Source organism: Nycticebus coucang, chromosome 19 (genome assembly GCF_027406575.1).
Source record: "Nycticebus coucang isolate mNycCou1 chromosome 19, mNycCou1.pri, whole genome shotgun sequence".
Classification (NCBI taxonomy): Eukaryota; Metazoa; Chordata; class Mammalia; order Primates; family Lorisidae; genus Nycticebus; species Nycticebus coucang.
The window spans coordinates 35684193-35701059 of NC_069798.1; the positions used below are offsets into that span (position 1 = coordinate 35684193).

A 16867-nucleotide genomic window follows, 5' to 3' on the forward strand; every position below is an offset into this window, starting at 1 on the left:
GGCTAATGTTACTAGGGATAGGTGATACCTCAGGGTGATTTTGATACCTATATTTCTGATGATTAGGGATGATGAGCATGTTTTCATGTGTTTGTTAGCTATTCGTCTGGCTTCCAAGGTTCTGTTTATGTCTCTTGCCCATTGAATAGATGGGACTGTTTGCTTTTTTTTGTTGTTGATTTTGAGCTCTCTATAAATTCTGGTTATCAAGCTTTTGTCAGATTTGTAATATGCAAATAGCTTTTCCCATTCTGAAGGTTGTCTATTTGCTTTGATTGTTGTGTCCTTAGCTGTACAGAAGCTTTTCAGTTTATTTAATTCCCGTTTGTTTATTTGGTTGTTGTTGTTAGAACTGCCATGAAAAGTTGTATTCATAAAATCTTTTCCCAGGCTGACATCCTCAGGAATTTTTCCCACACTTTCTTTTAGGATTTTTATTGCTTCATGCCTTAGATTTACATCTTTTATCCATCTTGAATCAATTTATTAAGTGCTGAAAGGTGTGGGTCCAGTTTCACTTTTTTTACATGTGGTTATCCAGTTATTCCAGCACTATTTGTTGAATAGGGATTCTTTTCCCCACTGTATGCTTGTTTGGCTTATCAAAGGTCAGAAGGCAAGTACAGACTTTTTTGTTTGTTTGTTTGTTTGTTTTTTGGCCAGGGTCGGGTTTGAACCCACCACTTCCAGTATATGGGGCTGGTGCCCTACTCCTTGAGCCACAGGCTTAGAGACTGGTTTCATCACTGAATTTTCTATTTGGTTCCATATGTCTATGTCTCTATTTTTGTGCCAGTACCATACTGCTTTGATCACTGTTCACTTGTAGTGTAGCCTTAAGTCTGGTAGAGTGGTGCTTCCAGCTTTGTTTTTGTCACTAAAAATTGCCTTGGCTATGGGTTTTTTTTTTCTGGTTCCATAGAAAACAAAGAACTGTTTTCCATTTCTTCGAAGTATGCTGTTGGTATTTTGTTTTATTTTATTTTTAATTAATTAATTAATTGTTTTTGAAACAGTTTCACTATGTCACCCCTCGGTAGGCGTCACAGCTCACAGCAACCTCGGACTCTTGGGCTTAAGAGATTCTCTTGCCTCAGCCTCCCAAGTAGCTGGGACTACAGGCACCTGACACAACACCCCACTACTTTTTTGTTGTAGTCGTCATTTTTGTTTAGCAGGCCTGGGCCGGATTTGTACCCACCAGCCCAGGTGTATGTGGCCGGTGCCCTCACCACTGAGCTATGCGCACTGAGCTGATGTTGGTATTTTAATGGGGGTTGCATTGAATGTGTAGATTGCTTTGGTATGAATAGGCATTTTAACAACGTTGATTCTTCCCAGCCAGGAGCATGGTATGTTCTTCCCTTTGTTAATGACTTCTGCAATTTCTTTTCTTAGGTTTTCATAATTCTCTTTGTAGAGTCTTTCTGTTCTTTTGTTAGATATATTCCTAGTTATTCATTTTCTTTAAGCTACTGTGAAGGGAATTGTGTCTTTGATTAGCTTCTCACCTTAGCTATTGTTGACATATATATAGGCTACTGATTCGTGAACATTGTTTTTATACCGAGACCTTATTGTATTTCTTGATCACTTCCAGGAGTCTTGTGGTTGAATCTCCAGGGTTCTCTAAGTGTATGATCAGATCATGGGCAAAGAGTGAGAGTTTGACCTCTTCTGTTCCCATTTGGATGCCATTTATATCATTCTGTTGCCTGATTACATTGGCTAGAACTTCTACTACTATACTGAATCGTAGTGGCAATAGAGGATGTCTTTGTCTGGTTCCAGTTCTAAGTGGAAAATCTTTCAGTTTTACTTCATTCACTATGATATTAGCTGTGGGTTTGGCATAGATAGCTTTGATCAGTTTAAGAAATGTGCCATGTTTGCATATATTTTTAAGAGTTCTTGTTAACTCTTATAATCTTTATTTTGCTACTGTTGATATGGTGAATTACTTTTATAGATTTGTGTATGTGAAACCAGCCTTGTATCCTCGGGAGGAAGCCTATTTTAATTGTATAATTTTTTGTAATGTGTAGCATAATCTATTGCCTAAGTTTTTTTCTTTTTCTTTTTTACAGTTTTTTGCTGGGGCTGGGTTTGAACCCGCCACCTCAGGTGTATGGGGTCGGCACCCTACTACTTGAGCCACAGGCGCTACCCTATTGCCTAAGATTGTATTGAGTGTTTTTGCATCTATATTCATTAGTGAAATTGGTCTGTAGTTCTTTTTTGGTTGCGTTTTTTCCTGGTTTTGATATCAGGGTGATGTTTGCTTCATAGAACATTTTCATAAAGATTCTTTCCTTTTCAGTGATTTGGAATAGTTTGTGTAATGTAGGTACAAGCTCTTCTTTGAAGGTGTGATAGACTTTTGTTGTAAAGCTATCTGGTCAGAACTTTTTTTTTGTTAGAAGATTTTTTTGTTTCTTTGCTCTCAGTGCTTAATATTGGTCTGTTTAAGAGATTTATTTCTTCTTGATTAAGTCCAGGAAGAGGATGTTATTCTAGGTATTGGTTCATTTCCTCTGCATTGTCCTATTTTGGGGCATAGAGTTTCTTGTAGTAGTCACAGATAGTCTGTGATACCTGTTATTTTCCCTTTTTCATTTCTGATTGAGGATATTAGAGATTTTACTTTCCTGTTTCTAGTTAATCTGGCCAAAGACTTATCAATTTTATTTATCTTTTTGAAGAATCAACTTTTTTGTTCCATTGATTTTTCTGAATGATTCTTTTTTTTTTTATATAGTTTATTGAATGTTTTTCCATTTTTATCTGCCTTTTTTTTTTTTGCCATTTTTTAGCCAGGGCTGGGTTTGAACCCGTCACCTCCGGCATATGGAGCCAGCGCCCTACTTCCTTGAGCCACAGGCACTGCCCGATTCTTTTATTTTCAATTTAATTCATTTTTTAATTTAATTTTGGTTATTTCTTTTCTTCTGCTAGGGTTGGATTACAGTGTTGTTCCTTTTCCATTTTCTTGATATGATTCATTAAGTGGTTGATGTATTCTCTTTCTGTTTTTCGGATGTAGGCATCTAAAGCAATAAATTTCGCAGTATACCATAAGTTTTGGTAACCTGTAGCTTCATTGTTGTTATATGCTTGAGGAATTTAATAATTTCCTCCTTTATCTTTTCCCTGACCCAGCTGTCATTCAGGATAAGGTTGTTTAATTTCCATGCCTTTGTATGGGGTTGAAAATTTTTTTTCGAGTTTGTTCCACCTTTAATGTCTTGTGGTCTGAGAAGATACAAGATATAATTTCAATTCCTTTAATTTTGTTGAGGTTTGATTTGTATCCTAGGCTGTGATCTGTTTTTTGCAGTTTTTGGCTGGGGCCAGGTTTGAACCCACCACCTCCGGTATATGAGGCCGGCGCCCTACTCCTTTGAGCCACGAGTGCTGCCCTGTGATCTGTTTTGGATTGTGTTCCATAGGCTATCTAGAAGAATGTATATTCCTTAGCTTTGGGATTGTGTACTCTGTATATGTTTATTAATCCCATTTGTTTTAATTAGAGTCACATTTAAATCCCTTGTATCTTTGTTTAGTTTCTGTTTAGAGGATCTGTCCAGTTCTGTCAGAGAGGTGTTAACGTTCCCAGCTATTATGGTGTTATGTGATATTATACTGCTCAAAGCAATCAAGGTCTGTTTCATAAATCTGGGAGGATTTAAGTTGTGTTCATATATATTTAGAAATATTCTCTTGTTGTATTGTTCCCTTGACCAACATGAAGCGTCCGTCTTTGTCTTTTTTGACTTTAGTTGCTTTAAAACCACTTGTACCTGAAAATAAGATTGTGATGCCTTCTTTCTTTGGATTTCCATTTTCCTGAAATTCTGTTTTTTTTATCCTTTACCCTAAGTCTCTTAAGGTTAGGTTTGTTTCCTGGAGACAGCATATGGATGGCTTGTGCTTTTTTATCCAATCGGCCAGTCTGTGCATCATGAGTGGGGAATTCAAGCCATTAGTATTTATTGAGAGAATTGATAAGTGCAATGGAGTTCTATTCACCTTATTTAGTGAAGGTTCATTGCTTAGTTTTATACTTTGTGCCGTTGTGGAAGCTAGTTTTTCTCCTTCAGTTTCTGGGTGTTTGTTTTGCTGGTGGTCCATTGTGATGGTCAGTGTAGAGAAAAGGTCTAAGTATTTCTTGTAGAGCTGGTCTTGTTATGAATTTCCCTAATGTTTGCATATCAGTAAAAGAGTTGATTTCTCCATCAATTTTGAAGCTTAGTTTAGCAGGATACAGAATTCTGGGCTGCAAATTGTTTTGTTTAAGAAGGTTAAAGAGGATGACGGTACAGTGGCTCATGCCTATAACTGTAGCGCTCTGGGAGGCCAAGGCAGGTAGATAGCTTAAGCTCACGAGTTTGAGACCATGCTGAGCAAAAGCGAGATCCCCACCACCCCCCACTCCCCCCTACTCTACTAAAGAACTGAGGCAAGTGGATCACTTGAGTCCAAGCGTTGAAGGTTGTTGTGAGCTGTGACGCCATGGCACTACCCAGCTTGAGACTGTCTCAAAATAAAAAGACCAGACCGGTGTGGTGGGGTGGGGTGGGGTGGGATGTGGTGTGGTGTGGTGTGGTCTTGGTCTGGTGTGGGTCTGGTCTGGTCTGGGCCGGTCTGGTCCGGTCTGAGCCGGTCTGGTCCGGTCTCAGCCGGTCTGAGCCGGTCTGGTCTGGTCTGAGCCGGTCTGGTCTGGTCTGAGCCGGTCTGAGCCGGTGTGGTCCGGTCTCAGCTGGTCTGAGCCGGTGCGGTCCAGTCTCAGCCGGTCTGAGCCGGTCTGGACCGGTCTGAGCTGGTCTGGACCGGTCTGAGCTGGTCTGGACCGGTCTGAGCTGGTGTGGTCTGGTCTCAGCCGGTCTGAGCCGGTGTGGTCTGGTCTCAGCCGGTGTGGTCCGGTCTGAGCCGGTCTGGACCGGTCTGAGCCGTTCTGAGCCGGTCTGGTCCGGTCTGAGCCGGTGTGGTCTGGTCTGAGCCGGTCTGGTCCGGTCAGAGCTGGTCTGAGCCCGTCTGGTCCGATCTCAGCCGGTCTGAGCCGGTCTGGTCCGGTCTGAGCTGGTGTGAGCTGGTCTGGTCCGGTCTCAGCTGGTCTCAGCCGGTCTGGTCCGGTCTCAGCCGGTCTGAGCCGGTCTGAGCCGGTCTGGTCCGGTCTCGGCCGGTCTCAGCCGGTCTCAGCCCTGGCTGTTTCTCTTTTTTTTGGATAGAGTGTCTTGGAGATGCTCTGTTGACATGTTACAGGGTTGAATATCCTTCTGAAAGGGAGTACTTTGGAATCTTTGGTGAAACTTGGGAAAATTTTATTTATAATAATCCTCCAGTAGGGCTTCCATTCTTTTGGGATGTTCCTCTTCAGGGATCCCTATAATGCATATTTGAATGCTTTATGAAGTCCCATAATTCTCTGAGTAAACTGTTCTGCTTCCCTTCTCTCTTCTCTTCTGCCTCTTTAACTACCTGCGTTAGCTCAAGAGCTTTATTCTCTAGTCCTGAAATTCTTGCTTCTCATGGTCTAATCTGTTATTGATACTTTCTACTGCATCTTCAAGTTCCCTGGTAGACTTCTTCAATTCCTTAAGCTCCACAATATTTTTTATGTTCTTAATATCTTTCATCCTGTTTTTGGTTCTGTCTTTTAGTTTGTTGTCAGTTCCCTTTATTGCCTTTGCCATCTATATTTTCAATTCCCTTTCTGTCACTTCCATCAATTTTTTATAGGTGGAATTCTGTTTTGGCTGCCACATGGTCCCTTGTGGGGTTCTTCTGTTTTAGTTTTTCATGTTGCCAGAATTTTTCTGTTGGTTTTTCCTCATGTGTGTTTTCTTCTTATTCACTTCCTTCCCCTGCTTTTTTCTTCTCACTACCTCCTTCACTTAAAATTATGTTGTGTCAGTGATTAGGTATTGAGGTGGCCTTTTGATATAAGGCTAGAAGGAAGAGAGGAGTAAAGAGCAAGAAGGGAGAAAGAAGAGAAAAAGAAGAAAAGAAAATGAAAGATGGTGAAAGAAGAGAAAGAGAGCTGTGGGAGAAATCGTGTTGTTCAGCAGGGTGCTATGGCCATGCCTGCAACTTTAGGACTTTGGGGGGAGGGGGCAGGTTGTGTGAGTCCCTTGAAGTCAGGAGCTCCTCACCTGCCTGGGCAAAAGCAAGACCACACCTTCACCAAACATGGAAAGAGAAAAAAACAATTAAAAATTAAAAATTCAATAGTGTATTGAGTGGGGACCTGCCAATACTGTCTTTCTAGAGGGCAAATGAAACAATTACACTATTAAATTTTTAGAAATCGAAGAAAAAGAAATTCCTAATGAAATATAGATGATATGAAATTCTGTTCATTTGCAAAGTATACATACAATATGTGAAAAAAAGTCCTTTTAAAGTTAGAACGATTCTGTTTGTGCATAGTCAGATGTGACGGGACATTCAGCTCACTGTGAATTGAAGGTAAAGATACAGTTTTACATCAACATTTTCATAACCAGTTCAACTCCTATGTAGCTGGAGGTCAGCTGTCCCGATGGTAACATTAGATTTTTATATAGGTCTACGAATACTTTGGACAGTGTGGAGAGGGTGGACAAAACAAGCTAGATCACTAACTCTTATTCCCCTTAGACCAGGAATTGTACTGACCTTTACCTCAGAAGAAGGAACTCTAACGAACCCTATGAGGTTATATCAACTCCTTTTTTCCCCTCTGTGCTCTGGAATCTTGCCTGGAGGGTAAGCTGGGTCTCAGGGAAGAAAAGCCAGGCCTTCTCTAGCCAACTCTAGGACTTCTTGTGCAGTTTCAGATTATGAGAGAAGATGATCTTCAGGATGTTCCAGGTGCTATGGTAGAGTGCAAGCAGTCATTCGTGCTACTGGGTCAGAGCTGCTTCTCTGCATGGTGCTGTCATCTGTGGAGAGAAAGCAGTGTGAGTTTTCTGGTTGGTCTTAGCAGGAAGCCTATGAAAATCTTCTTCCACCTATTAAAAAATCATGTTAAGTGCCACCACTGTTCTCATGACTTAGGGAAATACTGCCTTAGACTGCAGTTTTCTCAGATATTATCTATGCAATGAAGTAACACTCTCTCTCACCTTTTCCCCTAAAGCGTTTTGGTATTGCTTAGTAGCGCTTTTAGAAGTGGTCCTCAAAGCATGTAATATTGTAGTTTGGTAATCTTGTGCCTATGAGCTCTTGCTATTTTCTAATACCTGTTGTTTGTACTTCAGTCAGTGTGATGCAGAATTTCTTGGAGAATAGTCTAACTAATAATTGAATGACTGATCTGTTAGGATAAAGTTAGAATAAATTATTTTCCTTAATTTGAAAGTTTAACTTGTGTGACTTCTAAGTAGCTAAAGAATGGATTGATCTTTAGGTTGAATTGGCAAAGAATCATAGAGAAGCTGCAGATTTCTCTTGCAGTTATTTTTCCTGACTGAATTCTGAAGTCAAGTCGGGTGCTGCTGTGATGGTTTGGCACTGCCAGCTGGACTGTCAGCAGCAGCTGTTGCTAGGGCCTTTGCTGAAGTCTAAAGGAGTTCCTGCTGTGCTATTTCTTCCATCTTGCCTGTTTGGCCTAATTTCCCAAGTACACAGTGCTCTGAGCATCTTCTGGCTTGCCACCTGGAGGCTGTGTAACTCTCTGCAAGGTTCCATTAGTGTCAGAAAAAAAGTAATACGTTCACTTGATTATTTGAGTTACTCCTCTTCACACCTATGCTCCATCTCCCCTGTCCTTAAATCTCTTCTTCAGTTCTATCCCAAGACACCTACATCATTTAGCAAATTGACTTCTTGCCAAATGTGCTCATTTTTTATTTAGTTAAGTTCAGGTAGCTATAGTACTACTTAAGGGAAGGTGGGAAGAAGGAGGGGAAGAAGAAAATCTTTGCTATTTCTGTATTTACATTTAAGGATTTTTATTTAATGTGATGTTAACATCTCACCATACCCGGTTTCTTAGACCTGGCTCTAAGCAGGTCTCCGTGCTGAACCTATATTTCAGTTGAAAGGGAAAGAAAATCAACTTTGTAAAAGGCATGGGTATGTGCGGATTTTCTTGATATAACTTTTTATTTTGGTATTTAGTGTGGTACATAAATACTGAAGATTTTGATTCTTCACAAATGTGGTAACTGGAATTGCCTGTTTTGTTGCCAACTATAGAAACCTTACAACAGATACATAGTCCTTAATCTTATTGAGCTCGTGAGCTTGTAACTATACTTTATAGTTCCCAATGTAAATGTTTATGGCATCATTACTATATATCTTATATAATCTTTACTGGAAAATCATCTTTATTTCCTCAGCAAAATCTATGAAGACATTTTTCATTAGCCATAACATAATAACAATTTAAGAGATTGTGAAAAACTTTTATGGTTAAATAGGCAATTTTTTAAAGATTGAAAAAGTATCAAGATATTCAAACATATCTTATTTTTTAAAATTATTAAGTGCAAAGGTATACAAAATGCCTTAGATTTTACTACTTTAAAAAGTATCAATATAGCCAAACGTAACTTTTTTTTTTTTTTACTACTCACCTACACACATTTCTAGTTTTTTCCTTTCCATTGCGGTTGATAACTTGCTCGTTCAGCTTTGGTAGAGCTACTATATTGAGTAGAGCTCATATTTGGAAGTCCTTGTTCAAAAAATATTTAAAAAAGAAAACACATTAATAGAAGATCATCTTTAACTCTCCACAAAAAACAGACCAAGAGACTCAACAATAACATGATTAAAACACACAATTGTCTAAAGCTCTTTATGATTTTATTTAATCTTTAGATCTTCTTGGTAGCTTTTTGAAAGAAACATGACAGTTAAAAGGTAATGAATGATATCTGACAAACAAGTTCGCAAACTTGCCATCATACGCTTACATTGGCAGCACCGTCCAAATAGCTCAGTAGGTTTCATAACCTTGATTATCAGTGTCTCACAGCTGTGCTCATGTTGATGGGTGCCAGTGTCTTGCTGAATGGAGTTCATTATTGCTATTACATGTTTGTGTGCTGTTGCAAGAATGTTGAAGCTTGAGTTAGAGCAATGAACAAACATTAATTTTTTTTTTTTTTTCAGACAGTTTTACTTTGTTGCCCTCAGTAGAGTGCCTTGGTATCACAGCTTACAGCAAAGTAAAACTCTTGGGCTTAAGCGATTCTCTTGCCTCAGTCTCCCGAGTAGCTGGGACTACAGACACCTGCCACAACTCCTGGCTGTTTTTTGATTGCAGTTGTCATTGTTGTTTAGCAGGCCTGGCTGGGCTCGAACCTGCCAGCTTTGGTGTATGTGGCCGGCACCTTACTCACTGAGCAACAGGTGCCAAGCCACAAACATTAAATTTCTTGTTAAACTTGGCAAGAGTGCGAGTCAAAGCAGGGACACTTTAGTACACCTTTATGGGGAAAATGTCAAGAAGAAAATGTCAGTATACAAATAGATTAAACATTTTTCTGATGGGAGAGAAAGTGTCACTGATGAAATGAGGTCAGTAGCAAGTAAAATTGATGAAAACATTCTAAAAATTAGTTGAGTTGTGTGACTCAATGGCTGACTGTGAGCAGCATAGCAGACCAAGTAAGCATGGACAAAGACACAGTTGTGAATATCTTGGCATGAGAAAGGTTGTGTGCAAAAAATAGTTCTGAAGGCGCTCACCCAGTATTGTCTGTGAGGGAGATGTTAGCACTGAACAAATTAACATCCTTCCTACTCATCTGATCTGGCCTGAAGGACTTTTTTTCTTTATCTGAAGATAAAGGAAATATTGAAAGGAAGGCATTTTGATGACATTTGGAACATTAAAGGTAATACTGTGGCAACTCTGGCCTTAGCAGGAAAAGAGTTAAAAAATTGCTTAGAAGGGTGGACTAGGAGCTGACATCAGTGCATAGCTTCCCAAGGGGTGTATTTTGAAGGTGACTGTAGTAGTACTCAGCAATGAGGTGCATGTATTGCTTTTTCTAGGACAAGTTCACGAACTTAATTGTCAGGTCTTGTTTTCTTTCACTTTAAAGCAAGATAACCAAGCTTAGGGTGAATTTAGAGTACATGCTAAATTTCTTACTGTAGACATCGGAATTTTTTTTTATATGAACGCATTATTGTATTCATTTTTATCTTACTTTAAAGTGAAAGAAAACAAGACTTGACAATTAAGTTCATGAACTTGTCCTAGAAAAAGAATTTGATCATAATAGCTAAGTCATGGAAAAACCCCAAGTGCCCATCGATCCACGAATGGATTAATAAATTATGGTATATGTATACCATGGAATACTATGCAGCATTAAAGAAAGATGGAGACTTTACCTCTTTCATGTTTACATGGATGGAGCTGGAACATATTCTTCTTAGTAAAGTATCCCAAGAATGGAAGAAAAAATACCCAATGTACACAGCCCTACTATGAAACTAATTTGGGACTCTCACATGAAAGCTATAACCCAGCTACAACTTAACAATAGGGGGAAGTGGGAAAGGGGGGGGTGGGTAGAGGGAGGGGGATTGGTGGGATCACACCTGTGGTGCATATTACAGGGGTATTTGCGAAACTTGGTAAATGTAGAATGTAAATGTTTTGGCACAGTAACTGAGATAACGCCGGAAAGGCTATGTTAACCACTGTGATAAAAATGTGTCAAATGGTTTATGAAGTGAGTGTATGATGCCCTATAATCATATCATTGTATACAGTTATGATTTAATAAAAAAAATAAATAAATAAAATAAAATAAAAGAAAAGAAAAAGAAAAAGAATTTGATCAAATTCTTAATTTTGTTATTTTTAAGATTACCGCCAGTGTGATGAAGTGGGTATGTTGTCTACTGATCCATCTCTCCTTTTTTTCTATAGTAATACTAACTGCTTGGAGGAGAAAATAATGGCATGTGGAAAATAGTATGACATGGATTTTAGCTGCTTACTTAATTGCTTTACATCCCAGTGGAGACTTAAAGCTTGGCAATAGAGACATGCATTTCCTTGTGTAGAATTCTCTTTATTTTGAGGAATCTAAAATGTCCTATATGAACTGTATTAATTTACTTCTACTTTGAAAATTCTCTTTTTCCCTAGCATGTTTCGCCAAGGGATGCATGACTTGAAAGTCTGGCCCAATGTAGAAGCAGATGGATCAGAACCCACAAAAACTCCTGGCAGAACAAGCAGCACTCTCTCAGAAGATCAGATGAGCCGCCTTGCCAAGGTACAAAAGAGATGTTTGGAACAGGTGGAACGCTCTGAAGGATGCTTATCATAATATAGCATGATATTATGAATTCTGTCAGATTTTTTGAAATTGAAATTTAATTTTTCATAACAGTTTTTTGAGATATAATTTACTTACTGTAAAATTCACCCTTGGAAAATGTACAGTCTAATAGTTTAGTAAATTCACAGAGTGGTGTATTTACACCACTATATATATATATATTTATTTATTTATTTTATTTTTTTATTTTTTTTTTGAGACAGAGCCTTAAGCTGTCACCCTTATAGAGTGCTGTGGCAGCACAGCTCACAGCAACCTCCAACTGTTGGGCTTAAGCGATTCTCTTGCCTCAGCCTCCCAAGTAGCTGGGATTACAGGCGCCCGCCACAACGCCTGGCTGTTTTTTTGTTGTAGTTGTCCTTGTTTCCGGGCTGGATTTGAACACGCCAGCTCTGGTGTATGTGGCTGGTGCCTTAGCTGCTTGAGCTACAGGCGCTGAGCCACCACTGTATATTTTTAGAATATTTTCATCACCCCTAAAAGAAACCATGTACCTATTAGCAGTTACTCCCCATTTCCTCCTCCATCCAGTACCTGGCAAATACGAACCTACTTTCTGTCTCTATGGATTTGCATGTTCTGGACTTTTCATATAAAATATGGCCTTTTATGTCTGAAAGTCAACCAGATTTGAAAACGTGAAGATGTTGGAGATGTTTTCAAGATGACCACCTACTTTTTCTGGTGATACAGCATTAAATATTCAAGTATTACTTGCTGGAGATTGTTATGTTTTTTGGAAGCAAATTTCCTCATATAATTAACTCGTCTAAATTTCTTTCACCCTCCTTTTTATAAGCAGACTGTTACTATTTTTTGTTTTTCACAATTGTTTTATCAACTGTTTTCACTTAAAAATACTCAATTTTGCTCGATTTTGTACTTAAAATGAACCACTGGCATTTATTTTATGAATCTCTTTCCACATAGCATTGAGTTAGATACTGTTTAAAGATGCTTTTACAGTTGTTTTGTAAAGAGAATTTGTTTTAATTCTTACATGTATTTTTCCTTTCCAATCTTATTAGTGTGAATGATGATGTCTGGAGAAAGTTTTGATGCCAAGCATTTAACAGCTTTTTGCTTTCACTTACATGTGAAGGAAATCTTAATTATAAAGAATAAGTGCTTGTGTTAGCTAGGTTTTGTGCTTCAGGTAGATTTTTTTTTTTTTTTTTTTTTGAAACAGTCTTGCTCTGTTGCCCTAGGTGGAGTGCTATGGCATCATCATAGCTCACAGGAAGCTGAAACTTTTGGGCTTAAGTAATCCTCTTGCTTCAGCCTCTCGAGTAGCTGGGACTACAGGCATCTGCCACAACACCTGCCTAATTTTTCTATTCTTAGTAAAGATGGGGTCTTGCTCTTGCTCAGGCTAGTCTCAAACTCCTGAGCTCAAGCAGTCCACCCACCTTGGCCTCCCAGATTCCTTAGATTATTGGTGTGAACCATCATGCCTGGCTACAAAATAATATTTTCCTTAAGTCCATCCTTTCGTTTTGTATTGCTCTTTTAAGGAAAAGTGCTGTTTTAGCTACTTAATAAGCATATTGACCAATATTCTCCATAATTAATAAATAAAATTTAATATTCAGTTTCCTATCTGGGATTTTGTTTTCATTCTTACATAGGACGTAGGAAGGCTCTCATTTGTCTACCCTGTCTTTAAGAGTTTACCTTTTTTTGGGCAGCGCCTGTGGCTCAGTGAGTAGGGCGCCGGCCCCATATGCCGAGGGTGGCGGGTTCAAACCCAGCCCCGGCCAAACCGCAACAAAAAAATAGCCAGGTGTTGTGGCAGGCGCCTGTAAGTCCCAGCTGCTCGGGAGGCTGAGGAAAGAGAATCGCGTAAGCCCAAGAGTTAGAGGTTGCTGTGAGCCGTGTGACGCCACGGCACTCTACCCGAGGGTGGTACATTGAGACTCTGTCTCTACAAAAAAAAAAAAAAAAAAAAAAAAGAGTTTACCAGGGCTAGGTTTGAACCCACCACCTCCGGCATATGGGACCGGCGCCCTACTCCTTGAGCCACAGGTGCCGCCCAAGAGTTTATCTTTTTTAAACCTCTATTTATGACTTTTATGAATCTTGAATTGTTAATAGAATATTTATTGGAATCAGCTCATTAGTAGCCTGTGAGCTACTCTAATGTGAAAAAGCTTAAATCTCTACTGTGAGAGGAGTGTAGAATATATTGAAGAAGCAAGAGCTTTTAAATTGTCTTTTAAGAGCAGCACATTGTAGATGAAATCCTAAATTTGAGGGGGAAGGGGCAGAGTCAAGAGATATAAAGCTTTGTGGTTGTACAATTTATTCACTTTATTTCTCTATTAAATTATTTAGGCTTTTGTTCATGTTTCTGATTTTTTACCATAATTATTTTTGATAAAAAATTTTAAAAATAAGTTTTGCAACAACTATATTTTTTCAGAGATTAGTTCATATGGCATAATTATTGGATTTATTTGAATTGGACTTCTGGCTTTTTAATGTACCTGTTATGTTTATTATTTCTCATTTTAACCTTTAAAATTTTATAGTAGAGAAAAAAATGAGATTTGGTATTGATCGACATTTTTTTACAATTGAAATAGTAATTACCTCTTAATAGTTGTATGAGTTCATATTTATTCATTAAAATAGCCATGTACATTGCAACTCTAAAAATGATGACTAAGCATATACAAAGTAATGAGGTATTGGAAAGAAACTTTTTTTTGAGGCAGAGTCTCACTATGTTGCCCTCTGTAGAGTGCTATAGTGTCACAGCTCACAGCAACCTCAAACTCTTTTGGGCTCAAGCAATTCTCCTGCCTTAGCCTCCCAAGTCGCTGGGAGCCCGCCACAACACTTGGCTATTTTTTTTTTTTTTTTGGCTGTAGTTGTCATTGCTGTTTGGCAGCCCAGGCTGGGCTCGAACTCACCACCTCCGGTGTTATGTGGCTGGCACCCTAGCTGCTTGAGCTACAGGCGCTGAGCCATGGAAGGGAACTTTTTAATGTTTTTGTTAATTGGTAACAATAATTGTCAACAAATTCCTTGTAAAGGAGTGTGTTAAGAGGTTCCTACTTTTTCAAGAGATTGTTATTAAAATTTATATGCTGTCTGCATTGCTCAGAGTGGTTAACAATTTTCAGATGCATCCTTGTTGGTTTGTAAATCTTTAAAATAGGAATAAAAATAAATGAGAATAAGCATATGCAGTCCTAATGGTACGTGAAAATTAGAGCAGAGCTCTTTTACACACTCTTTTACCCCTAACAGAATTGTACTCTTAACCTTTGAAGTGTGAACTTCAGAGCTTGCTATGCTGTGATAGCTTGCTTTAGTGTTAACTTATGTTCCCCAAAGACTAAATAGAAACCATTACAATCAGTAGTTAGACTTTTTTGTTTTTTGCAGTTTTTGGCCGGAGCTGGGTTTGAACCCGCCACCTCCGGCACATGGGGTCGGCACCCCACTTCGTTGAGCCACAGGCGCCACCCCAGTAGTTACATTTTTTAAGGGGAAAAATACATCCTGTTTGTAGCATTGTTAAGAATTGCTCTCTCTTTAAAGGAAGCTTTTTAAAATTTCTTGGTGCTTTGGGCTAATGCTGTGTTCCATCCTCGATGCACCATTTGGTTCTGCTATTTGAGGTTTCAGAACTGTTATAAACCTGCTGCTATTGAGGAAAAATGTATTTTAAAACTAATGACCTAGGTTTACAAAACTGGAAGCTTTACACTGGGAAGTACTTTATAGTGGGAAGAATATTGTGTAAGTATCTTGGAGAAAATAATTTTGAGCCTGTAAAATCAGAAGTTCACGATAGATGATTTCTGAGGTCTTGTGCAACTCTTTATCTTATGTGATTCTAAAAGTACTGGCATAGCGAGTAATTGGGATTATTTATCTACCTGTATTTTATAGTTTTCACTTTAGTAGAGGTTCAAGTTGTGGTTATCAGGTTGCAATTGTGAATGTGTTGCGTTCATGCCATTTCATTTCTTCTACAGTGCCTGTACCTAGAGTAAAGCATTACATATACAGAGCTTGCCTAAAGCAAATATCAGGCTGTGCTCTTAGATTTTATTGTTAGACTAGTAACTTCTTAAGTGAGACAGACTTTCTGATAAACAGCTCTTTTCTCACTTAAAGCATGATTTATGTGCCTTGCCTTTTACCAGAAAGAGTATACTTTAATTGTTGAGAAGAAAGTTAGCTTAAGAGTAAGAAGTTGTACTTAAATTTTAATTAATAGCAAAGCATGGTTACTATATATTATATTCACAAGCCTAAACAAATATTAATTGCATGGCAACAGTTTTCAAACTGCCATGTAAGAAAGTTGATTGAGTTGTAGGACTGCTTCAATCTTGATTGCCTAGGTGTAGTAGACAAAAAGATTGTGAAATGAAGATTAACTATTTGAACTGTGAAAAAATAGTGTTATATAATTGTTAAGCAGAGAACCTTAACTCCAAATTGGCTTAATACTCTTATTCTGATTTATAGCTCAACTGTGAAAACTGAATTCTAAGTACAATTTAAATATCTGAAGTTTAAACACCTACCATGTTTGACAGTTTTAAGTCAAATCCTTTCAGAATGAACTTTGGTGAAATTATCCTCTCTAATGATTTTACATCATTTTGTGAACATGACTAGTTTTCCTTTGAGGAATAATGAGTATGAGAAAAGAAAATAAAACTGCTTTGCTCAGTTCAGGTTTCATTTTTTATAATGTGGATTTCTTAGACTTCTAGTAAGGAACAGGAAGAATGGAATGTATTAAAATACACAGTTTCTTACCCCACATCTTCTCTTTCCCATCTCCAAATTTCTCTAATTAGGAACTATCTTTTTTTTTTTGGCTAGGGCCGGGTTTGAACCCACCACCTCCGGCATACGGGCTGGTGCCCTACTCCTTGAGCCACAGGTGCCGCCCAGAAGTATCTTTCTATTTGAATTGATTTGTGAAAATCGTGAGACCAAACTTCTGAGGTATTGATTAAAGTTATATTGTCTAAGATCCAGCCCCCCAACCCCCCCTTTTTTTTTTTAAATTAAATCATAGCTGTCTACGTTAATGCAGTCATGGGGTACAATGTGCTGGTTTTAATAATACAATTTGAAACGTTTTCATCAAACTGGTTACCATAGCCTTCACGGCATTTTCTTAGTTACTGCGTTAAGACATTTATATTCTACACCTAGTAAATTTCACATGTACCCTTATAAGATGCACTGTAGGTGTGTTCCCACCAATTACTCTCCCTCCACCCATCCGCTCACCTCCCCTCCCTCTCCCTTTTCCCCTTCTTTTTGGGCTATAATTGGGTTATAGCTTTCAGAAGAAAGCTATAAATTGGTTTCATAGTAAGACTGAGTACATCTGAAAAGCTTCTACACAGCCAAGAACACACTAAGTAAAGCAAGCAGACAGCCCTCAGAATGGGAGAAGATATTTGCAGGTTATGTCTCCGACAAAGGTTTAATAACCAGAATCCACAGAGAATTCAAACGTATTAGCAAGAAAACAACAAGTGATCCCATCGCAGGCTGGGCAAGGGACTTGAAGAGAAACTTCTCTG

General features: G+C 38.5%; 1 protein-coding gene across 2 annotated transcripts in view; it reads left to right on the forward strand.

The window, feature by feature from the left end:
- LOC128571597 (phosphatidylinositol 3-kinase catalytic subunit type 3) overlaps nt 1-16867 on the forward strand; it is a 198844-nt gene that overhangs the window by 20618 nt on the left and 161359 nt on the right. Inside the window, exons 1-2 of one of the 2 annotated variants that reach the window (XM_053571129.1) lie at nt 11202-11234; nt 16152-16277. Coding sequence is in view for 1 of the 2 variants with exons in the window: in XM_053571130.1 (XP_053427105.1) it covers nt 11105-11234 (130 nt within the window). In the remaining variant the exon portion in view is untranslated. Of the gene's footprint in view, nt 1-11104; nt 11235-16151; nt 16278-16867 lie in introns of those variants that run through there. The other variant, XM_053571130.1, reaches the window with a different exon arrangement.